The 18,592-nt window shown below is 37.8% G+C and overlaps 1 protein-coding gene across 1 annotated transcript in view; it reads left to right on the forward strand.

The window, feature by feature from the left end:
- The window catches only part of TPH2 (tryptophan hydroxylase 2), a 91,327-nt gene extending 73,178 nt beyond the window's left edge, over positions 1–18,149 (forward strand). Inside the window, exons 9-11 of the mRNA XM_039866031.1 lie at positions 6,174–6,269; positions 14,453–14,586; positions 14,715–18,149. Of these exons, the coding sequence (XP_039721965.1) occupies positions 6,174–6,269; positions 14,453–14,586; positions 14,715–14,889 (405 nt within the window). The 3' untranslated portion in view covers positions 14,890–18,149. The remainder of the gene's footprint in view (positions 1–6,173; positions 6,270–14,452; positions 14,587–14,714) is intronic.
- The last annotated feature ends 443 nt before the right edge of the window (positions 18,150–18,592 follow it).

The raw sequence follows: 18,592 nt of genomic DNA on the forward strand, positions 1-18,592 counted from the left end.
ATCCTGAAACTTCCTGCTTAGCTATCTATCAAACTTTGCTCCTGTTCCAACCCTAGTATCATTTATAATTTAATCAACATTAAGGGAATTTGGGGCAAAAGTGAGAGGATACTGCTGCTTGTAAACTAAATTTTGATGTAGCTAAAATTCAAACTCTAGTATCTGGGGATGAGTGGTAGAGGGCGAGTGAGTGAAAAGGGGACCCTGAGTGGTCTCCACCTTTTTAAACAATTAAGTGTATTCTTTGACATATCAGCTGTTCGAACTAAGATGGAAAAATGTTAGAGAAAACACTGTGGAAACAAGACTATGAGACACAGAGTCTCTTTCATGTGTTTTTATCTGCACTTAGTAGAGGTGCAGACACCTGATGTTAGAACATCTTCAAGTGGCATTTTTCCCTTATGGAATTAATCCTCTTGTTACATGGACACCAAATAGAACAGAACAGATGCTTATTAGATTGTGTGGGGGCAGTGTTCTGGAGGTGTTGGCTTTAGAGCCGTTGAGCTTTTATTTGCTAGATACTGAAGTGGTAGTGGTGGGGAGGGCAGTGGGCACAGAGCCTGAAAGGGTGCTGGGGTAGTGTGAGTAGCTGGAGGTATTTGGGGAGTTGAGATAATAGCTATTAATATCCATTCTGGAAGTGTTTCAGTATTTCAATGACAAGAACTGCTGTGACAGTATGACTGGCTGATAGGGTCCCTGCATCCATAAGTGCACGTATTAATGAGGAAAGAATGTTAGATTTGAAGTTAGGAAACTTGAATTTGACTCCTAGCTCTGCCAACTATGAGTTGTGGAATCACTCGGACATTGAGCCTCTATTTTCCCATCCATAAAATGGAAATAATAATAACTGCTCTGTCTCAAGTTAGTAGTAAGATAATTCTGTAGTAAGATAACATAAATGAAATACTTTACTAAACTGGGAAGGCTTCTGGCTAAGTTTCTTTGTCATCTTGATGTTTGAGCATCATTGTCGAATTCTGTTGTTTAGCGATAACTTCAAATATGAAAGTGTTTATGGTTTTTTACTCAAATATATTTCTGTACTTTTTGATTTATTGGGTTTGCTTTTGTGTGTTTTTCTTGTTTGCCTCTTATGTTAGGGTTTGGGCTTGGAAGTTACATAAGTAAACTTTGTTTGAGCTATGTATAAGGTAAGGATAAATAAGACCTGAGTGAGGGCCTGAGGGATTCCTTTATATGTAAAGTAAATCAAATTTAGCCCATGAGCTTTTGTTATGTTTAGTACATCTCAGTTTGGGCTTTTTCAAACTCTCTTTGCTAGCTTCTTGCTTTCTGCCTGTGTCCTGGATATGTGGATAATGGAATTCTAGATGTAGAGTGATGTGTGAGAATATTTAAGAATATACCTACCAATATGTAAAGACTAAATTTTTAATGAAGGTAGTAGAGAAAATATATCACTCACTCTCTCACTCTCTCACTCAGGCATTTATTAAATGACTTATGTAGCCACGTTCTTGGAGAAAGGACACCAGGCTTCTTTAGAGGTTTGTGTGTACCATTTTAATCCAGTTTAAGTATTTAGCATGACTCTCAGAAAGAGGTTATATAACTATTTCCTGGGATGCAGGGCATGAGATAAGTGGGAGGCGAAAGGACCCTTTTAAGAGGAAATTTGGAACAGTGCATTTCTTTTCCATCAAGAATCTTTTTAAAAAATTGTTCATCTCTTTAATGGAATATGTGCCTTCGCAAGAGCATCAGTTACCTAACACCAAACATAAGAAGGATTTTGCATCGTGTGCTTCTGTAAACCACCATGTGTAACCGGTATATATTTTGCTGGTGTGTTCAGTCTCTGGACGTTTTTCCCTCAAGCTGTCACCTAGTGCCCGTTTGGTTAGGCTAGACCTGTAGCATGAGAGGTGTACTACCAATAGTGATCTGAAGATGGCAGCATTGGGCGACCTATCTCGTTTTCCTCCGCACATGCTCTGAGTTAGGTGTCCTATAGCTTGTTCCCACAGCAGTGTTTGGATTTCACATTGTCACTCAGACTTTCTTCTGCTGAATGACTGTATATATGTAAATGACTGCTTTTCTTCTGTGTAAGAGGTCTGATCTATCATTCTTGCTTTGGTTTTCAGTTAATGATTATACGTAATTATATTCAAATAAAATATTTATAAATAATTACATGTAATTAGTGGTATGTAATATTTGGAATTCATAAACGTCAGATTTGATGAAAGATACCCTATAATTTGGGAGGTGTTAGTCTTAGTATTATTATTTGTTTCTGTTTAAAAGACATTAGTGGCCAAGAATCTGCAATTCTCTTACCAGTGTTCTTCTCAGGTTCAGAGTTTTTGTTCGTTTGTTTGTTTTCTGTTATTTATTTTTTAATAAAAGGTAGAATATTTATTTGACAAATCTCAAGGGAATTTATTATAGAGCCACGTCTGGAGAATCCTGTGAGGAAAACAAATGATATTTTCTTGCAATTTTTGGAAGCGATTAGTTCTTTTTGAATTCTGAAAAGTCTTCAAGGGGTTGTCCAGTGGAGCTCTAAGCAGGCTTTACAGTTAAAACCAGACAGAAGATGTGTGCATTTGTCCCCTCCTCCACATCAGTGATCACGACCAGGGCACCCTACATTCCGGGGTCTCTACCGGTATTGAAAACAGAAAGAGAATAATTATTCTGGGAAAGTCTGTAATTCAAATTGTGCCAACACCTGAGTTTCAGGTACATTTTACCATTTCTTTTGATCTGTTTGCCACACATGGAGCTGCAAATGGAAAACTGTCTCAGAGCAAATGGTCTAGTTCTCTGGGGAGAGCGGACGGTAGAAGCAGCATCTAGGTGCCTTCCTTGATTGAGGACAACAGGAAACCAAAGGGAAAGGTAGATAGGGAAAGAGCAGATGGACCTGTGTAAGGTCAGAGTTTCTGGAAGGGTTCCCAGACAAGGTATGGGGCCAAGGAGCTTTCCTATGTGCAGACTGTGTATATGGAATGCCAGAATTTCTCAGGGCACCCTCAGCCTCTTTTACTTGGGTCATAACCATGTATTCATTGATGTAGCATAAGGAAAATCAAAGATGCTCTTAATAGGCTTACACAAAGGCTCCTGTAACTGGCTCCATATGTGTGTTTTAGAGGCTTTAGAACGTGACAGCACTTTTTTTAATGCAATGTTAAGGCTCCAAGGATTTTATATCACATGCCATAAATATAATATAAATTAGAGAAATCAGCTAAAGATACATTAAGAAGAGGCTATGAGATTCTAGTTTTCCTGTTTTAGACCTTTATTTCTCCATTTTTTGCTTGTAAGGGAAAATCATGCATCTATTCATCTTTTCCTTAGAAACTTTAAAGTGTGATAGATATCGAGCTCTTTAAAATACTGAGCTCTAGATCTCTTAAATGTCACCATCTAGACTGGTCCTGGGTAAATCACTTCATCTCTTTAAACTTGAGTTTTCCTTTCGGTAAAATAAGAGGCTGAACTTCCAGTCTTCTTGTTCTATGACTGTGTGATCACTTCTCTTTGTTGTGCTCAGCATAGTGCAAAAATTTTTGGAGGACAGACTTGAGGGCTATATTTTAACTTTTCAAAACATATTCGTGTCTCCTGTTTTGGTTCTTTCCATGAGGCCTTTGTGATATTGACTTCTCCCAATCCCCTGCTACCCCTGCTTCAAAGTCATATTCAAAGAGCCTCTCAACTCTCTTGTCTCTTGGCTACACTTCCTTCTACCTGGTCTCTCTGCTTTCACTCTTGCCCTGCTGAGATCTATTCTTTAACCAGCACGAGCATGATCTTTTGAAAACTTAATTATAACATGTTTGTCTTTGCCTAAAACCTTTTGATGACTTCCCATGGCCCTTAGAAATACAAATACATTCCTGCCTCAGTGCCTTTGAACATCCTCTGCTGGGAACACTTTTTCCCTTAGATCTTTGCACAAAAGGCTGCTTTTCAAGCAGGTTGCAGCTTAAATATTACACTCTCAGAGAGGCCTTCCCTGACCTCTAAAACAGCCATGTCTTCTGCTTGATATCTGATGCATTAACCTGTTTTTTAAAATTTATTTAGCATATTCTACCTGAGATTATTCCATATATTGATTTTTGTAGTTATTATTGCTTGTCTCATCTCAGTACAGCACATGTGCTTCCTGGGATTGGAGACTTTATTGCTGTGTTCACTGCATATCCTTAGCAGCTAAAGCAGAGTTTGGCAGATAGTAGCTGCTCAAGGAGTGTTTGTAGAATAAAGGAATGAATGAATGGATGTCATGGGCATGAAACCTACATGCTAGAGAGGTTGTGGTCACATAGCTAATTAAAAGCAGGCCAAGACTATAACTCAGGTCTCATCATGTGTTTCTATCCTCCAGGTCATGCTGTCACACAACAAGCCTAACTGACACATAATTCTTTTATTCACTCTTTGTTTATTTATTCACTAAATATTTATGGAGCTCTTATTATGTTTCAGACACTATTCTATATCAATGGTTTTCAACCAGGAATGATGTTTGCTCCCCTGGGAACATTTTTCAATATCTGGTGACATTTTTGGTTGTTACAACTGGGGTGGGGCATTCTACTGGCTTCTAGTGGGTAGAGGCCAGGGATGCTGCTAAACATTCCACAACATGCAGGACAGTTTCCCCCTCTCCCTTGTGGACAATTACTCAGCCTGTAATGTCAATAGTGCTGAGCTTGGGAAACCCTGTTCTAGATGAACAGACAGATACCTGCTCTCATGAAGTTTACAGTGGAGAGTGAGGAGACATGACAAATAGTACATATTATCCATAAAGAAATTGAAGGCCATGTCAAAGAAGTGGTGTGATGGAAAAGAAAGAAAAGTCAGAACAGAGTAAGGAGTGCTGGTGGGCACTGTGGGTGATGGGGGTAGGAAGGGCTATAATTTTAGTTACCTCGGGAGGCGAACTAGGAAAGGAAGCTTTGCCTCTGGAGGTTCAGCTCCATGACCTGAATTGACCAGTCCTTCGGGTCCAGCCCAGCGCTGCCTGTCATTGACCCAATCGACTTCAGATTATTCTCACACTGAAAAAATATAAAACCCTCCTGAACCAAGGGCATCTTAGTCTCTAAATAAAAATAGAGAGAAAACTGCCGTGGGCTAGAGATAATAATTATTTTTCTGCCCCTTTTCGGAGTGTTCAAACTGTCCCCTTTCTCGACACCTTCAGTGCTCTTGCATCACTAATATAGGACAGTGTTAATTTGATGCAAGTTTTATTGCTCATTGTCAGCTTCTCACTTTTCTCTCAGAGTAAAAATAGTGTGATTTCAGCCCCTCTCAAGCGCATTGTGAGCTTTTGGTTGTACAGAGGTTTCTGTCTGTCTAGTTTGATTTCCTGAACTCTATAGAAACAATTGTAGGTTTTAAATATCTTGGGAAAGCTGTAGTAGTTGATGCTGGTAAAACTCAGGTCAATGAAATGGTTATTGTATATATTTATATATTTATCTATGCACACACACATACTTATATATGTATGTGTGTGTGTCACACATACATTATATATGTATGTGTGTGCGTGCATACATAAATGTACATTTAAAGTCTCGCTAAAAAAATCATGTGAAAATTGTGGTTTTGGTAGTATGGTAGGCATGTACTTGCTTTCTTGGTCTCTCTCCTGTTTGTTTACCACAATTCTTTACCAAGCATTGGCACCTAGTAGGTACTCAACAAATATTTATTAAATGAATAAACAAACTGCAAAAATTAGTTTGGGATTGTTGGATTCCAAGTTATTTTTTCACATTTGCATCACGTTATATCACTGAAATACAACTTGTTAAATATTGCAGCATATTCTTATGGCATTATCACCGTGACATATTCATTCATTTCTAAATGTTTTTCTATTTTTAAAATTATTGCAGAGGTTATGATGTGACTCATGGGGTTTCTGAATCTAGTAAGCATAAGACTTTTAGTAGTTAATACCTTTTCTGTATATATTTAGCCTAGGGAGGGATTATTAAGCAAGAGAATAGATTTCAATGTATGTTTTTTATTCAAATATATTTAAATCGACATTGTTGAAGAAATTATGTACAGTTCACCATTTTATTTTGGGTGCCATTTTATTCTATACAAGAACTTGTTGACCAGTTCTCTGGATATGTGTTGATTTTTTTTTTAAGTGCTATTTCTTCACAATCGAGTTTGGCCTTTGCAAGCAAGAAGGGCAACTGCGGGCATATGGAGCTGGACTACTTTCCTCCATTGGAGAATTAAAGGTATGAAGCTGTGAATGAAAGTATCCTTCCTAAGCAAACTGGTTCAAGGTCATGGAAAATATTGATTTGTTTGTCTACACATTTCTTCTTGCAGATATTCCATAAATATTTAACACAGAGGATTTGGCACCTCAGATATGGGTGCTGACCTAACTTTTTGCACTTCTGAAAATGGGTCATGCCTTTCTGGGTTTGTGGTGTGACTCAAAGGAATGAGCAACCATGTGCACAATCAACACGAATGACAAATGTATGCTCAAATGTTGGCTAACAAATGACTTGCCTAAATTTAGTGCTGAAAAGTGGGCAGTGAACTAGCAGTGATTCTACTGATTAGAATTTCCTTGTTAGGGTGGCTTGGGTGCTCTCATTTCCGTCACCCCTGTGGCTTCCATGGACTCCCCAATATTTATTTCCCAAAGGAGAATTTGAGATTATTTTAGCTTTTTAAAAATTAATGTGTATTAAAACATTTGTAGACATACATAATTTAGAAAAAGCACCTAAATAAACATGGTCTGAGAAGTATCTATTATGTGTAGTGATGCCTAAGAAATGCTATATATTTTTTTGCCTTAAAATACAGTAAAATGATTGTTTATCTATAAGTGTTGGTGCCTAGGGCATCTGATAATCTAAATATTCTGGTTATTTAAGAATTACTATCTATATCATGTTTTGTATGGTAAGTTTTAATGAATTTAGACTGCGATGTGGTATATGATCTGGAAATGGTACTGAAAATTTAATCTTGCTTTGATTATTCAGACCAAGATCAGGATTATGGACTATCCTGAGGCTTTATTTTGAGTATTGCTTATCTTTACATAATATAATTGGGAAATATATGATAATTGGAATTTTTTGGTTGTTTCTATTCTTGAAAGATACAATTTAACTGTAGTTTTATCAAATCCTCTCACTTTATGACTCCATCCATTCATTCTCCAAACATCTGGTTGAGCACCTACTACATGATATACTGTTCCAGGCACGAGGGGATACAAATAAAAATAATAATGATGAAGAATAAGAACAAGAAGAAAATAACAACTACTTCAATGGACACTTAAATAAACCTTAATATTTTAGGCTCTTTAGACACATAAACCCACTTAATTCTCATAACAACCCAATGAGATAAGTAATATTATTATCACAGATGAGAAAACTGAGGCATAAGGACATTAAAGAGCTTGCCCAATGTCACACAGCTAAGAAGTGCTGGAGCTGGACTCAAGTCCAGGCAGTCTAGGCTCGAGATTCCGAGCCTTTAACCACTAGGCTACACTGCCTAGGATCCCTGTTATTAAGGGGTTTACATTCTAGTGCAAGAGATAAACAGTGTGGCAATGTACCTGGCACATATTAGGCCATGCCCGGGACAGCATCCTGGTGAGAGCTTGCTGTCCAAGCTGATTCTAGTGGAATAGAAAGGGTGAATAAGGAGAGGATGAAATGCACAGATTAGTCATTGGGTAGCAGTGTATATGCTCTTGTCAAAGCCTGGCCCATTTAGGGAGCTGCCTAAGGTTAGGCATGGCTGGAATAGATGAATATTTAACATAATCAAAGCCTGATGTAATGTGATGATTTTTTTTTTTTTTGTTACTAAATTCTCACCAAAAATATCCATTTGGGGTTAATCTCAGTGTAGTATCCAGAGTCCACATCAATAGCATGATGTCATATCCCTGAAAACCCCATGCCTTCTATAGAGTGCCTCTCGATTTCCTTGAAAAAGGAATTAGCCAGAAAACGATGTAGCTCTTGAGCTACATCTATTTACATTCTCCTCAGAGGGTTTATAAATTACACCAGAAACAAAAGAAACAAATCTCTCTCATTGCCCCAACTTTCGACAGGGTCCTCTGGTCTGGTTAATGAGGCATGTGTAGGCAGCATTGGGGTGAATCTGTTGTTTTTGTTCCTATCAGTGCGGACAGAATCATCTGGAAATGGAAATCAGCCCGAAATATGTACACCGAAGGGCATTGTCTGCCGTGGATCTTCTTGTTCTGGTCCATCACCTCTGGTCATTAGCATTCTTCCATTCTCAAATTTCAACACTCCAACATCCCTATGATTGCAACTTTGGACCGTTTTTACAATTCAGAAATTCTTTCTATAAGAAATAACTTCTGATTGTTCACAGAGAATACATAACATGATGCAGATGCTTTTCCATAGCACCCATTCCCTCACCGCCATCCCCCTGCCCCTGGCCAGCTCTGTGTAGGCATCCAGAGCCCTCTCACAACACTTCTGAACACTTCTAATTTTTATTCAAATGAACGAATGATAGTCCTGGACCCAGGTACGGATAACTTTATTAATAGCATTATAATAATTCTAGTATAAACGCATTTACAATTTTGAATGTAGTCAGCTAAGTTATTGGAGCTTTTGGTGTAGTCTTGATAACCTTTACATAAATATCCACAATTCCCTTTCTCTCCTTGAACAGAACATATTTTAAAATTTGTTAAATTTTTAACAAAAATTTCGTTGAGGCTAGGTTTTCCTGGGCATAAATGTTGCATTTCAGAGCTGGCCAAGTACTTCCAAGTAGTATATCTAGAGTTTGTAGGATAACTTTCATTTTTCCTTTTTACGATAACAATGCTTCCTCTAAAACAATTTTTTGACAGAATTTTGACAATTTTTACAACCCAATTTGGCAATAGAAATGTCAAAATATTTTTATCTTTGGATATAGAAACAAAAAAATACAGAAAAGCTTGTAAAAGCTAACAATCTGATAACCATGAAGACGATTTAAAAAAAAAATCAGCAATGGTTGCCCTCTCTTTTGTCCCAATTATCTGTTCTGTCATGAACTTTCAGGAATTCTGAAAGTGTGTTTGGGTAGGGCTTTTCCATACCTTCATCACTGTGGAGAGCAGCTAATAATGAGCTAAGTCATCTGGAAAACCGACTTAAAAAAGATTGAAAATATAACTGACCGCAATTCACCCACAGTCTAGCATGTCTTTCCTTTCACACTCTTTTTCTCTCTGACCCAGAGTTGACTTAATTATAGGTCTCTCATTTAAAATTTGTATTATTTACTCTTTCATTCAATTATTCATTTTATTAAAAAAAATTTGAAGTTCTCAGATTTCAAGGAAGTTGGAGTCTCTAGTAGTGAGGGTCTAAGAAAGTGACTTATATGGGTCTGTTGAATCCAGTTCTCTTGGAGAAGTAAGTGATGTTCATTTCATATTAGGTAGCAAAGAAGTGGTTGCTAATCAATGAACTGGCTGAGTCATCTCAAAAAGTTAATCTATCTCAAAAGCAAAAGGCAATTTCTCCTTTTTTCCCCCCATGGGTAATTGTAAAGTCTGGTTCTTTATTTCCTTAAGGGCAAAGATTAGATTTTTTTTTGGTAAATAGCCTTAGCATTAACCCCACGATAGTCATGGGACTATTACATAGAAATAGATCTGTTCTGCTTTTCAGGTTTTGATGAAGCTAATGGTTTTAAAAAATTTAATTATTATTATCTTTTGGCTTCAGTTTGAAGATATCCCTGCACAGTGAATTTATTGTACTGCTGTTTTATAGCTATTAATCAGCGTTCACAGAACAGGTTTATATTTATTACAGTCATCTGTATTTACTACCATTTGCAGCAACTCTGTGAGGTGTTCAGAATTACTGCCAGGCTGTAGCAAAGACACTTGAGACACCTTGGGTTCTCTAAGGACACCTGGTATTGTCAGCGGCATGCCTAGAGTTAGGACTCAGTGCTTCTGAGCTCCCGCACACTTACCCTGCTCAGCTGGCTCATGCCTCCCATCCTTGTCCTGTTTTCCTCTCCTGACAGCACTGTTAGTAGTGACTGAGCAAGTGCTGGAACATTGGGACCTGGAAATGGGACTTTAGCCTTCACGAAAGGATTGCTTGTAGTGGGAGTTGGTTCCCTTGCCCCTGCAGCTTCTTTAAACCAATGAAAATTTCAGGATCCTGGTTAAAAAAAAGCACAATGCCATTGTCACCTAATTTGGCAATATGGATGCCAGTGCCATGTTGTGCTTAATTAGCAGCAGGGACATTTGAGGGAGGTTCAAAAAATTTTACCTACTACATACATACATACATACATACGTGCATATACAAAAGTATATATTTGTTGTCCTGATGTAGGAAAAAGATGATTTTAGTGTGAGTGTAAGGGTGTTTGCAAACTTTTATTCAGAAGCTAGGGTCCAAACTACCTATAAACCTGACTTCGCACTTGAGTTTTTCTCCAACTTTAACCAGTCCTAATATAGAGGGTGAGGTTCACAGGGTTTATATCTAGACTGTTTGAGGTGATAACTTTGTCATTGCAAGGCAAGGAGAAGGAAGATTTTAAATTGGTGAATCAAGGGCAGGCACTGTTGCAGTGTAGGACCTGGAGGTCTCATAGCTATGGCCATGTTTATTTACCTGTGGGCTCTAGACTCTTGAGGAAGAGTAGCCGCACCAGGAGTGACAGCTGTGGCTGAATACATATGTACACCAAGCACCATCTTGAGACTAAATTAGCAATGATAAATATATTGAGTGCTTCCTATGGGCCAGGTACTTTGCATGTATTACCTCGTTTAATTCTTACCACAACCCTGCGTTACAGATACTATTAATATTCCCATTTTCCAGATGAATACTGGAATAGGTTTATAGAGGTAGAATAATTTGCCCAAAGTCATGTAGGAGCTTTCCCCTAACACAATTGGATTCAGGGAAATATTTGATGTTGAAAAGAGATTTTTTAATTTAAAAAGCTAGAATGGCAAATAAGTATTAATTTGTGCTCTGAAACCAATTAGTTAGTAATGACCATCTTTGTTGAGGAGGGTGGGAAGGCCGTACCCAGAATCAGTAGCAAAGACTGCTGTGGTCAATTAATGCTGACTGGGGTGGAGGGACAGGATGGGGGTATGAGTGCCATGTCTGTGAAGGCCCTGCTAAAACAGTATTGCAAGAAGAGCTTTACAATTCATAGAGGTCAGTCTTTTCCATTTATCAAAGGGGAAATGGTCCTAACCAGAGGAATTTTTACTCATGTAATATGATGCCTCTGGGACAGCTAGTTTTAGAACCCAGGTCTCCCAGCTCCCAGTCCCTTGCCCTTTAGCATTACGGGTAAATCCAAAACAACCCCTTTAGATGAGAGGATGTGATTCTCAAGCATTCCTGCACTTTTTAAATGACTTGAGAGTAACAGACTGTCAGCCAAATTCTCTCAGCATTATAAAGCCTCTCTCTGCAGAAAGTTGGATTAAGTCTTACAGACTTCAGCGTACCTGAAGAACACTTCAGGAAGGATTCACCACAGAGTTCCCTGAGAACATCCGCAGTTTGGCTTGATGTTTACAGAGAATCCACTCTGGACATAGAAGAGAGAGCATGATAGTTGCTCTCCAAAACCCTGAGGCTTAGAGAGAGACATGGATAGTAGTTGAGGCACAAACTCTGTAGGACTTCACTCCAGAGTGCAGAGGATTTTGGAATTAACAAAGGCATGGATGCTTTTTATAGCCCTTATGTTACACTCTAGTATTCAGAAACAGGGGGCCTCCTGGGCTGCATGGATGTTCCTGGCAGTCATCACACAGGAGACCATTTATAGGTGTGATCACTACTTCATTTATTAGTCTCGCTCACTGGCTGCTCCTTTAGCTTCAGGCTCTTGTCATTCTCCAGGCCAATCTTTGGGTACCATTATCGTCCCTATATTTGAAACAGCCACAGAGCAGCAGTGGTCCCATATTCCATGAATAGAGAGGTCCTCAATAGATAACCAAGATATTGGACATGTCAGGTTCCTGAGGATAGACTGCATTTTCGAGAGCTTAGAACAATCAACTTCCAGTTTTTCCTCTGAATATTACATGAGGCAAGTATGATTTGTATTGTCTAATGGTTTTTGCCTCAAATTATAAGTCGTGAATTCAGTGAATTTTCTTCAAGTCTTGGACAGAGCATCCTGTCCTCTGGAAGTTTTCTTGATCTGCTCTCATCCTCTTTACCATTTAAAATGACTAAACGAGATCATCTGAATTTCCAGTGGAGTTGTTACATGATATATGCTTTTAAATCTATGCTTATTCCAGTCTCTGTTATTGCATGCACACATTCTGGAGGCATCCTCTACACATAGGGTCTGCTAAGGTGGCTAATTTCCTATCAATGCATTGCAGGCCTTAGCGGATGAATTTTACTTCTTTCTCGTGCTTGTCCTCGACCCAGTCAAAAGTCTTGGGCTCAGCAGGGATGCCCTAGGGTAGCTGTGGCTTAAATGTTCTTACAGCCTGTTCTGCTTTGACTCTGCCCACGCTCTTGAATGTGGGGCTGAGAGAATAGAAAGATCAGGGACACTGAGTCAGTCATATTCCTTCCTTTAATAGGTACTGATGGATGGATGAACAATAAGAGCAACATACTGAAGTAAAATGCTACCAGAAAATATGGCTGCAAACACATGGCAAGCTTATAGGAGGCCTTTTCTTTGTAGAGGAGCAACAGCTCTCATGAAAGGACAGTTTGTTTCTTGAAACCAAAGTTATTTTAAAAATGTGGACAGAATTATTAGTCATGTGAAACCCAAATCCCCTGATGTTCAGTGCACTGCCCTGAATCTAGCACAAATGCATTTGGAGGTGTAGTGACCTTCTGCTTATAATGAAGTTGTTTGTGGGCCAGAAAAATGAGTTTATCTCATGCAGCGTAGGGCCACGTGCCTTTTCTTTTGCATGTCAGTCTTTTGGTTCACAATTATATTTTCAAACTTTGGGAACCACAGCCTTCTTCATGGACGGCTGCAAATCATTCCATGTGTTTTGAAATTGTTGGGGGGAATGCACCAAGAATACTGAACAGCAGAGGTTTTTCAACATTTCTCTGGGAAACCTTAACAGAGATTGAGAAAGTAGAAAAGTGCTTTGGGTGGAATCCAGAGGCTGGAATAGAATGTGTCTTCAGAAATCACCTAGCCCAAACTTCTCTGAGGAAGTGCAGGCACAGAGAGGTGAAGTAATTTGCCAAGGTTGCCTGGTTAGATGGCAGCAACATCTGGAATAGAGCCCAAGGTTTTGAACTCTCAGTTCAAAAGTTGCTGCTATCCCTTTTCCCTCTCCCAACGAATTTACCCTTTCAATTAAGAAAGAGATAGACTCTAGTGGAATATTTATCAAAATATGGTTCACAACCACTTAAGTCTGAGTCATCTTAGATGCCTTTAAAATGCAGATTTCTAGGGTTCATGCAGACCTACCGAATAAAATCGAGGCCTGGGTATCTGTATTCTTCACAAGCTCCTTAGTGATTCTTCTGGACATTCCATTTGAGAATCATGGATTCACAGTCTATAAATAGGCAGGTGGCACATGGCAGAAAATGACCACTAAATTTTCACATCACTGAGTTTATATTGAGAATCCAGTCCTTCGTTGTTCCTTGCTATTCTTTGGGCCAGTCATGTAATGAGCTGAATGGAGCTAATGATGGTTTGAAGAGTAATTACACTGGCTTTCCTGTTTTCCTAATGCCTGCTCTGGGCATAACTATAACTATTAATACTAGCTCTTTTTTTCCCACCTGGAAATATTTATCTGCTATATTTTGCTCTGCTGTACTTGGTACAAGGTAAATGAATACTTCGCAAATATCCTCAAATATACAGACCCGCTCCAGACTCTGTTGCTACATAGTACCTGGCCTCAAAATGTCTCTCAATGAGTCTGCAAATAGTTTAGTCAGAGTCCCAATTACCTCTCCAGGCAGGTAATTATTACTTCTGCCATTTAAGTGAAATTTTGGTACATTGCTTATAGCAATAAATTTAGGACCATATTTATGCTCTCCCTGCTTCTTCTATTCATAGCATAGATTGAAAATTCCATTTCTGTTGAGATACAGCTTTGAATAGTTCTTCAGTGTGAATGTGGCTGATAATAAGTAAAAAAATACCATAATCTCAGTACTGAACAGACTTAAAACAACAACAACAAAACAACAACAACAACCCCCCTAACACTCAGTTTAGCCCACATATGAGAGAGTTTCATATTTCATGGCTGACTAGTAACTGAGCAGTTCTATGAAATCACTGAGCTATGTTGTGGAAGTGTGACGTCATAGCACTTCAGAAGTCTCATTACGGAGTTTAATGGGTTTTGTGGTATGTTTTGCAGCATGCTCTTTCTGACAAGGCATGTGTGAAAGCCTTTGACCCAAAGACAACTTGCTTACAGGAATGCCTTATCACCACCTTCCAGGAAGCCTATTTTGTTTCAGAAAGTTTTGAAGAAGCCAAGGAAAAGATGAGGTAAATTTGTTTTTCTCGCACCTAGAGAAAATAACTTCTTATTTTCTTGGCTCTGTTCCTTCCTTCTGTCTATCTCTTGTACCAGTGAAGGTCGATCGCATATCCTTCTATTTCTGTTTATTTTGCAGGGACTTTGCAAAGTCAATTACCCGTCCCTTCTCAGTGTACTTCAATCCCTACACACAGAGCATTGAAATTCTGAAAGACACCAGAAGTATTGAAAACGTGGTGCAGGATCTCCGCAGCGATTTGAACACAGTGTGTGACGCCTTGAACAAAATGAACCAATATCTAGGGATTTGATGCCTGAGACCAGTGTTGTTGCCAGAATAATCTTTTTGGGGTTTAGGCAGTCAATGTCATCATATAACACTAATGACCATCTGTCTCATGGCTTGGCTAGTAAGCATGCAATTCTGTATATCTCTATCTACATGTAACTTACCGTGTTAATATGTGAAATACCAGAAAGAACCCAGTAACAGGTAACCAATCATTGTATGAAAGAGTGTAATATGTTTAAATGTCTTAAATCGATTTAACATTCCTGCTTAGTGTCTCTAACCAAGCTGCATCTATGTAAAATTTGTGACAAATAGCCCTCTTATGATTCTAGCCTATGACCTTTTTCTTCTCAGATCTGAGCCTTTCCTCTGTATTCATTAGATAAAATGAAAATAGCAGTGAACCTGTTTCTATTTTCTATAGTATCAGTGCTTTCATAGCATTATTTGAGATAAGCCCAGAATTGTGTGAAACTTCCCATCACATTAACAAAGATTCAATATTCTGTTTCAAAAATTGTTGAGGTGACACACTAGTTGGAATGATTTTTAGGTTGAAGATTTATACAATGTAAGACAAGAGAGCTTCTTATAAATGGAATATATAGGGTGGGCTGACCTTGTAGAAACTGAGTTGTGACATGCTTCCCAAGGTATTTTGGAAGAAACTACTTCCAGAAAGGACATTAGGAAAGACTAGACAGTGGGGAATAAATTTCGGGACTATTAATTTTATGCTGGAATAAAGCGAATTATCATGTTCAGGTGTTTAACCCATTTCTCTTAGAGGACACTAAAAATCATAGAGCTTTGCTTTCAAAGATGTGAAAATTGAGTCTCAGAGATGTTAAGTGATTTTTCCAAAGTAGCACGGTTAGATGTGCAATGACATTTATAGCCCATTGTATATTGCTTTTGGATTGCTAAGAACTTAGTAAATGCATGTTTTTATGTATAGTCAGAGAAGGGAAACTAATGCTTATCAAAACTAATGTTTATCAGTAAACATGATTTGGTTTGTGATTAAGGCTTGCCAAGAGTACGGACTTTTTCTCTTATAGGCCCAAACCAAGCCAGATCTCTGGGAGTCTGTCTGTTTGCCCAAAATTTGGGCAAATTTGGGCAATCAATAGTAATACATCTCAAATCTCTGGTTATGCTTGCCATAAGAGGTATAATTGGGTGATTAAGTGAAAAAAAAACAAAAAAAACCTGCTGAACAAGAGAGTGAATTTCATCTTCGGATTTTCTTAACAAACATAACACTGTTTCCCTAATTCTGCTTTGAAGGCACGGAATCCTGGGGGGCATGAAAGAGGAGATGAGAAAAAGTAGAGGAGGGAGAGATGTTGAAATGACTTTTAAGTTAGCTATTCTAAAATATTTACTAAAGAAATTTTCTAGGATGTTCTTTTAATAAGAAATTACATATAATTTCAAACTAATTCATACTCTTATAAGGGCACACGATTAGTCAGAAATATTTGGACTAAATATATTCAGGAAGAACATGAGAAAGAGTTAAAACATACATCAGAGAAAAGGAAAATTAAAATGAAAAATCAGAGTTTTGAATATTGTTTATCTTAACTATTTGTTTACCTTAACTGTAGATCTTTCATTCCTGCAGGATTCTCAGAACAACTGAATTTTTGAAAAAGGATTTGGTGGATAGAATATGAAAGTCATGCAATTTAAATGCTATTCTAGGTGAAAGAGATGGTAGCTTGAAAAATTATTGGCGGAAGAGAAATTATGAGCAAGCTGAAACAAATTAAAGGATAGTTTCGGTAGTTTATAGATCCATAAATACATAGTTTCTTATATTTTGCTTTGCTAAATCTAGATATCTTGAATAATTATTTACTTATAAATACTAATCCAGAAATTTCTAGAACTACTTGCTGAATTTTCTCAGAGGAAAAAATTGGCTAAGAAACTCTTAATGTCTGGTCGTCCGTGTTGTTTCCATCACTTGGTGTTGCTTTAGAGACCATTAAAAAGAGACCCATAAGTAATCATTAAGCTTTTCCCTTCTAGCCCATAAAAGGGAGCCTCTTAAATGTATTGAAGGAACAATTATGTTTAATTGTAAATAAATTCCCTCAATAAAAATAACATTCGAGCTGTCTTCTGATTGGCTTATAGTGGAATCTTCAGTTTTCTTACATGTACAAAATCTGTGTTGTTTCAAAAATAGAAGAGTCGGAAAGTAAATAGACTTTCCCACAGAGCTTATATAGGTATCATAGAAGGAGGAGGAATTACTGTACTTGATTCTTTTTAGATTTGTTCTCCATTTGGAATAGCAGTTACCATGGTTTTCACTGTGTAAAGCAATGAGATCATGGTTTTCATTTGTTGTGAGCATTTAACATGCAAATGCCATTACAGCTAATGGTGGGAAAAACCCTATAAAATTTAATAGCCATCATAGGAAAAGTGTTGGCAGAAAAAGTCCCCAAATGAAAACAGTACAACAAAATAATCATAGCCAGTTTCTTGTCATCTCTGATACCTGCTCAGTATAACCATTTATCTTAATTATGACTCATGATTTAAAACTAAATTAAATAGATCCAAGGGCAATTATAAATTTGAAGACACTTGCTCACTGTCATCGCACTGTAAATCGCTACCTGATTTTTGCTTTGCTGCTGACTTCAGTAATCAGCTAATCAGAAGTCAACCCAAGGTTCCCAACAAGACCAAGTTTCTTATGCATCATGCTTTGCAAAAGACAGCCAGAATCTGATTAGTTGTTTCCTTCTCGAAGCATTTTTGTCTGTTATGAGTCAGGATCATACATCCAGTGTCTTCTTGGATGATCAGTTTATTTGGCATAATAAGAGCATAATAGATTGTTTATAAGTTTATCTTTTCGGAGTGGTAAACTTTGACCCAAGTTGGTTTAATTTGTTTTTTGTTTTTGTTTAGTGGTAAGGGTTGTGAACTTGGGTTTCTGGCTTAGTATTTATTTACTGTGAATTTAGAAATGATTCTTTATGGGGATGATATATCTGTGCTTGTCTCACTTGCACATAGTAAATAGGCCAGAACCTAATGAATGTAAACCATTACAACATTTACTAACATGAAAGTGTAAAATGAAAAACAGTGTGCTTTAAAGTGGAAGCAAATAGAAATACAAAGTTTCATTTTCAAATGGAGTCATGGCTCACATCATCTCATTTTCTTCCTTCGAGGAGGAAAACATTAACACAAGATGCAGTTGGCCTCCAATTCGTTTGATCTAATTTTCAACGTCTATAGAATCAAGCGCTGATGTTTACTCTCGTGAACCTTGTCTTACTTATAATGAAAAAGAAGGCGGTCCAGAGTTTTCGCATGTCTGAGTTTTTTTCCCTTCTTCAGTTTCCAAAGACATTCTCTTATTTTGAGAAATGATTCTTATGCAGATTGCCATATTCTGGGAAGGGTCAAGAGAATCGATAGTGGTTACTGCTTCTTCTATTAGTAGATTTGCATGTGTTCAAAATAAACTCGTTCTGGAACATGAAATGGTGATTTTTTTTTTTATATAATGTGATTTGGGGGTCACAAACATTCATTCAATAGTTTAGACAATATTAGGGACTGTATCAGGCACTGTTCTAGACACTGAGGATATAGTGGTGAATTAGACAGAAGAAGTTTATGACTACTTCGAAGTTACATTCGGGCAACAAACTAGATTATTTGATTGAGATCATGGCACATTT

The sequence above is a fragment of the Pteropus medius genome, unplaced genomic scaffold (genome assembly GCF_902729225.1).
Source record: "Pteropus medius unplaced genomic scaffold, Ma_sr-lr_union100, whole genome shotgun sequence".
NCBI lineage: Eukaryota > Metazoa > Chordata > Mammalia > Chiroptera > Pteropodidae > Pteropus > Pteropus medius.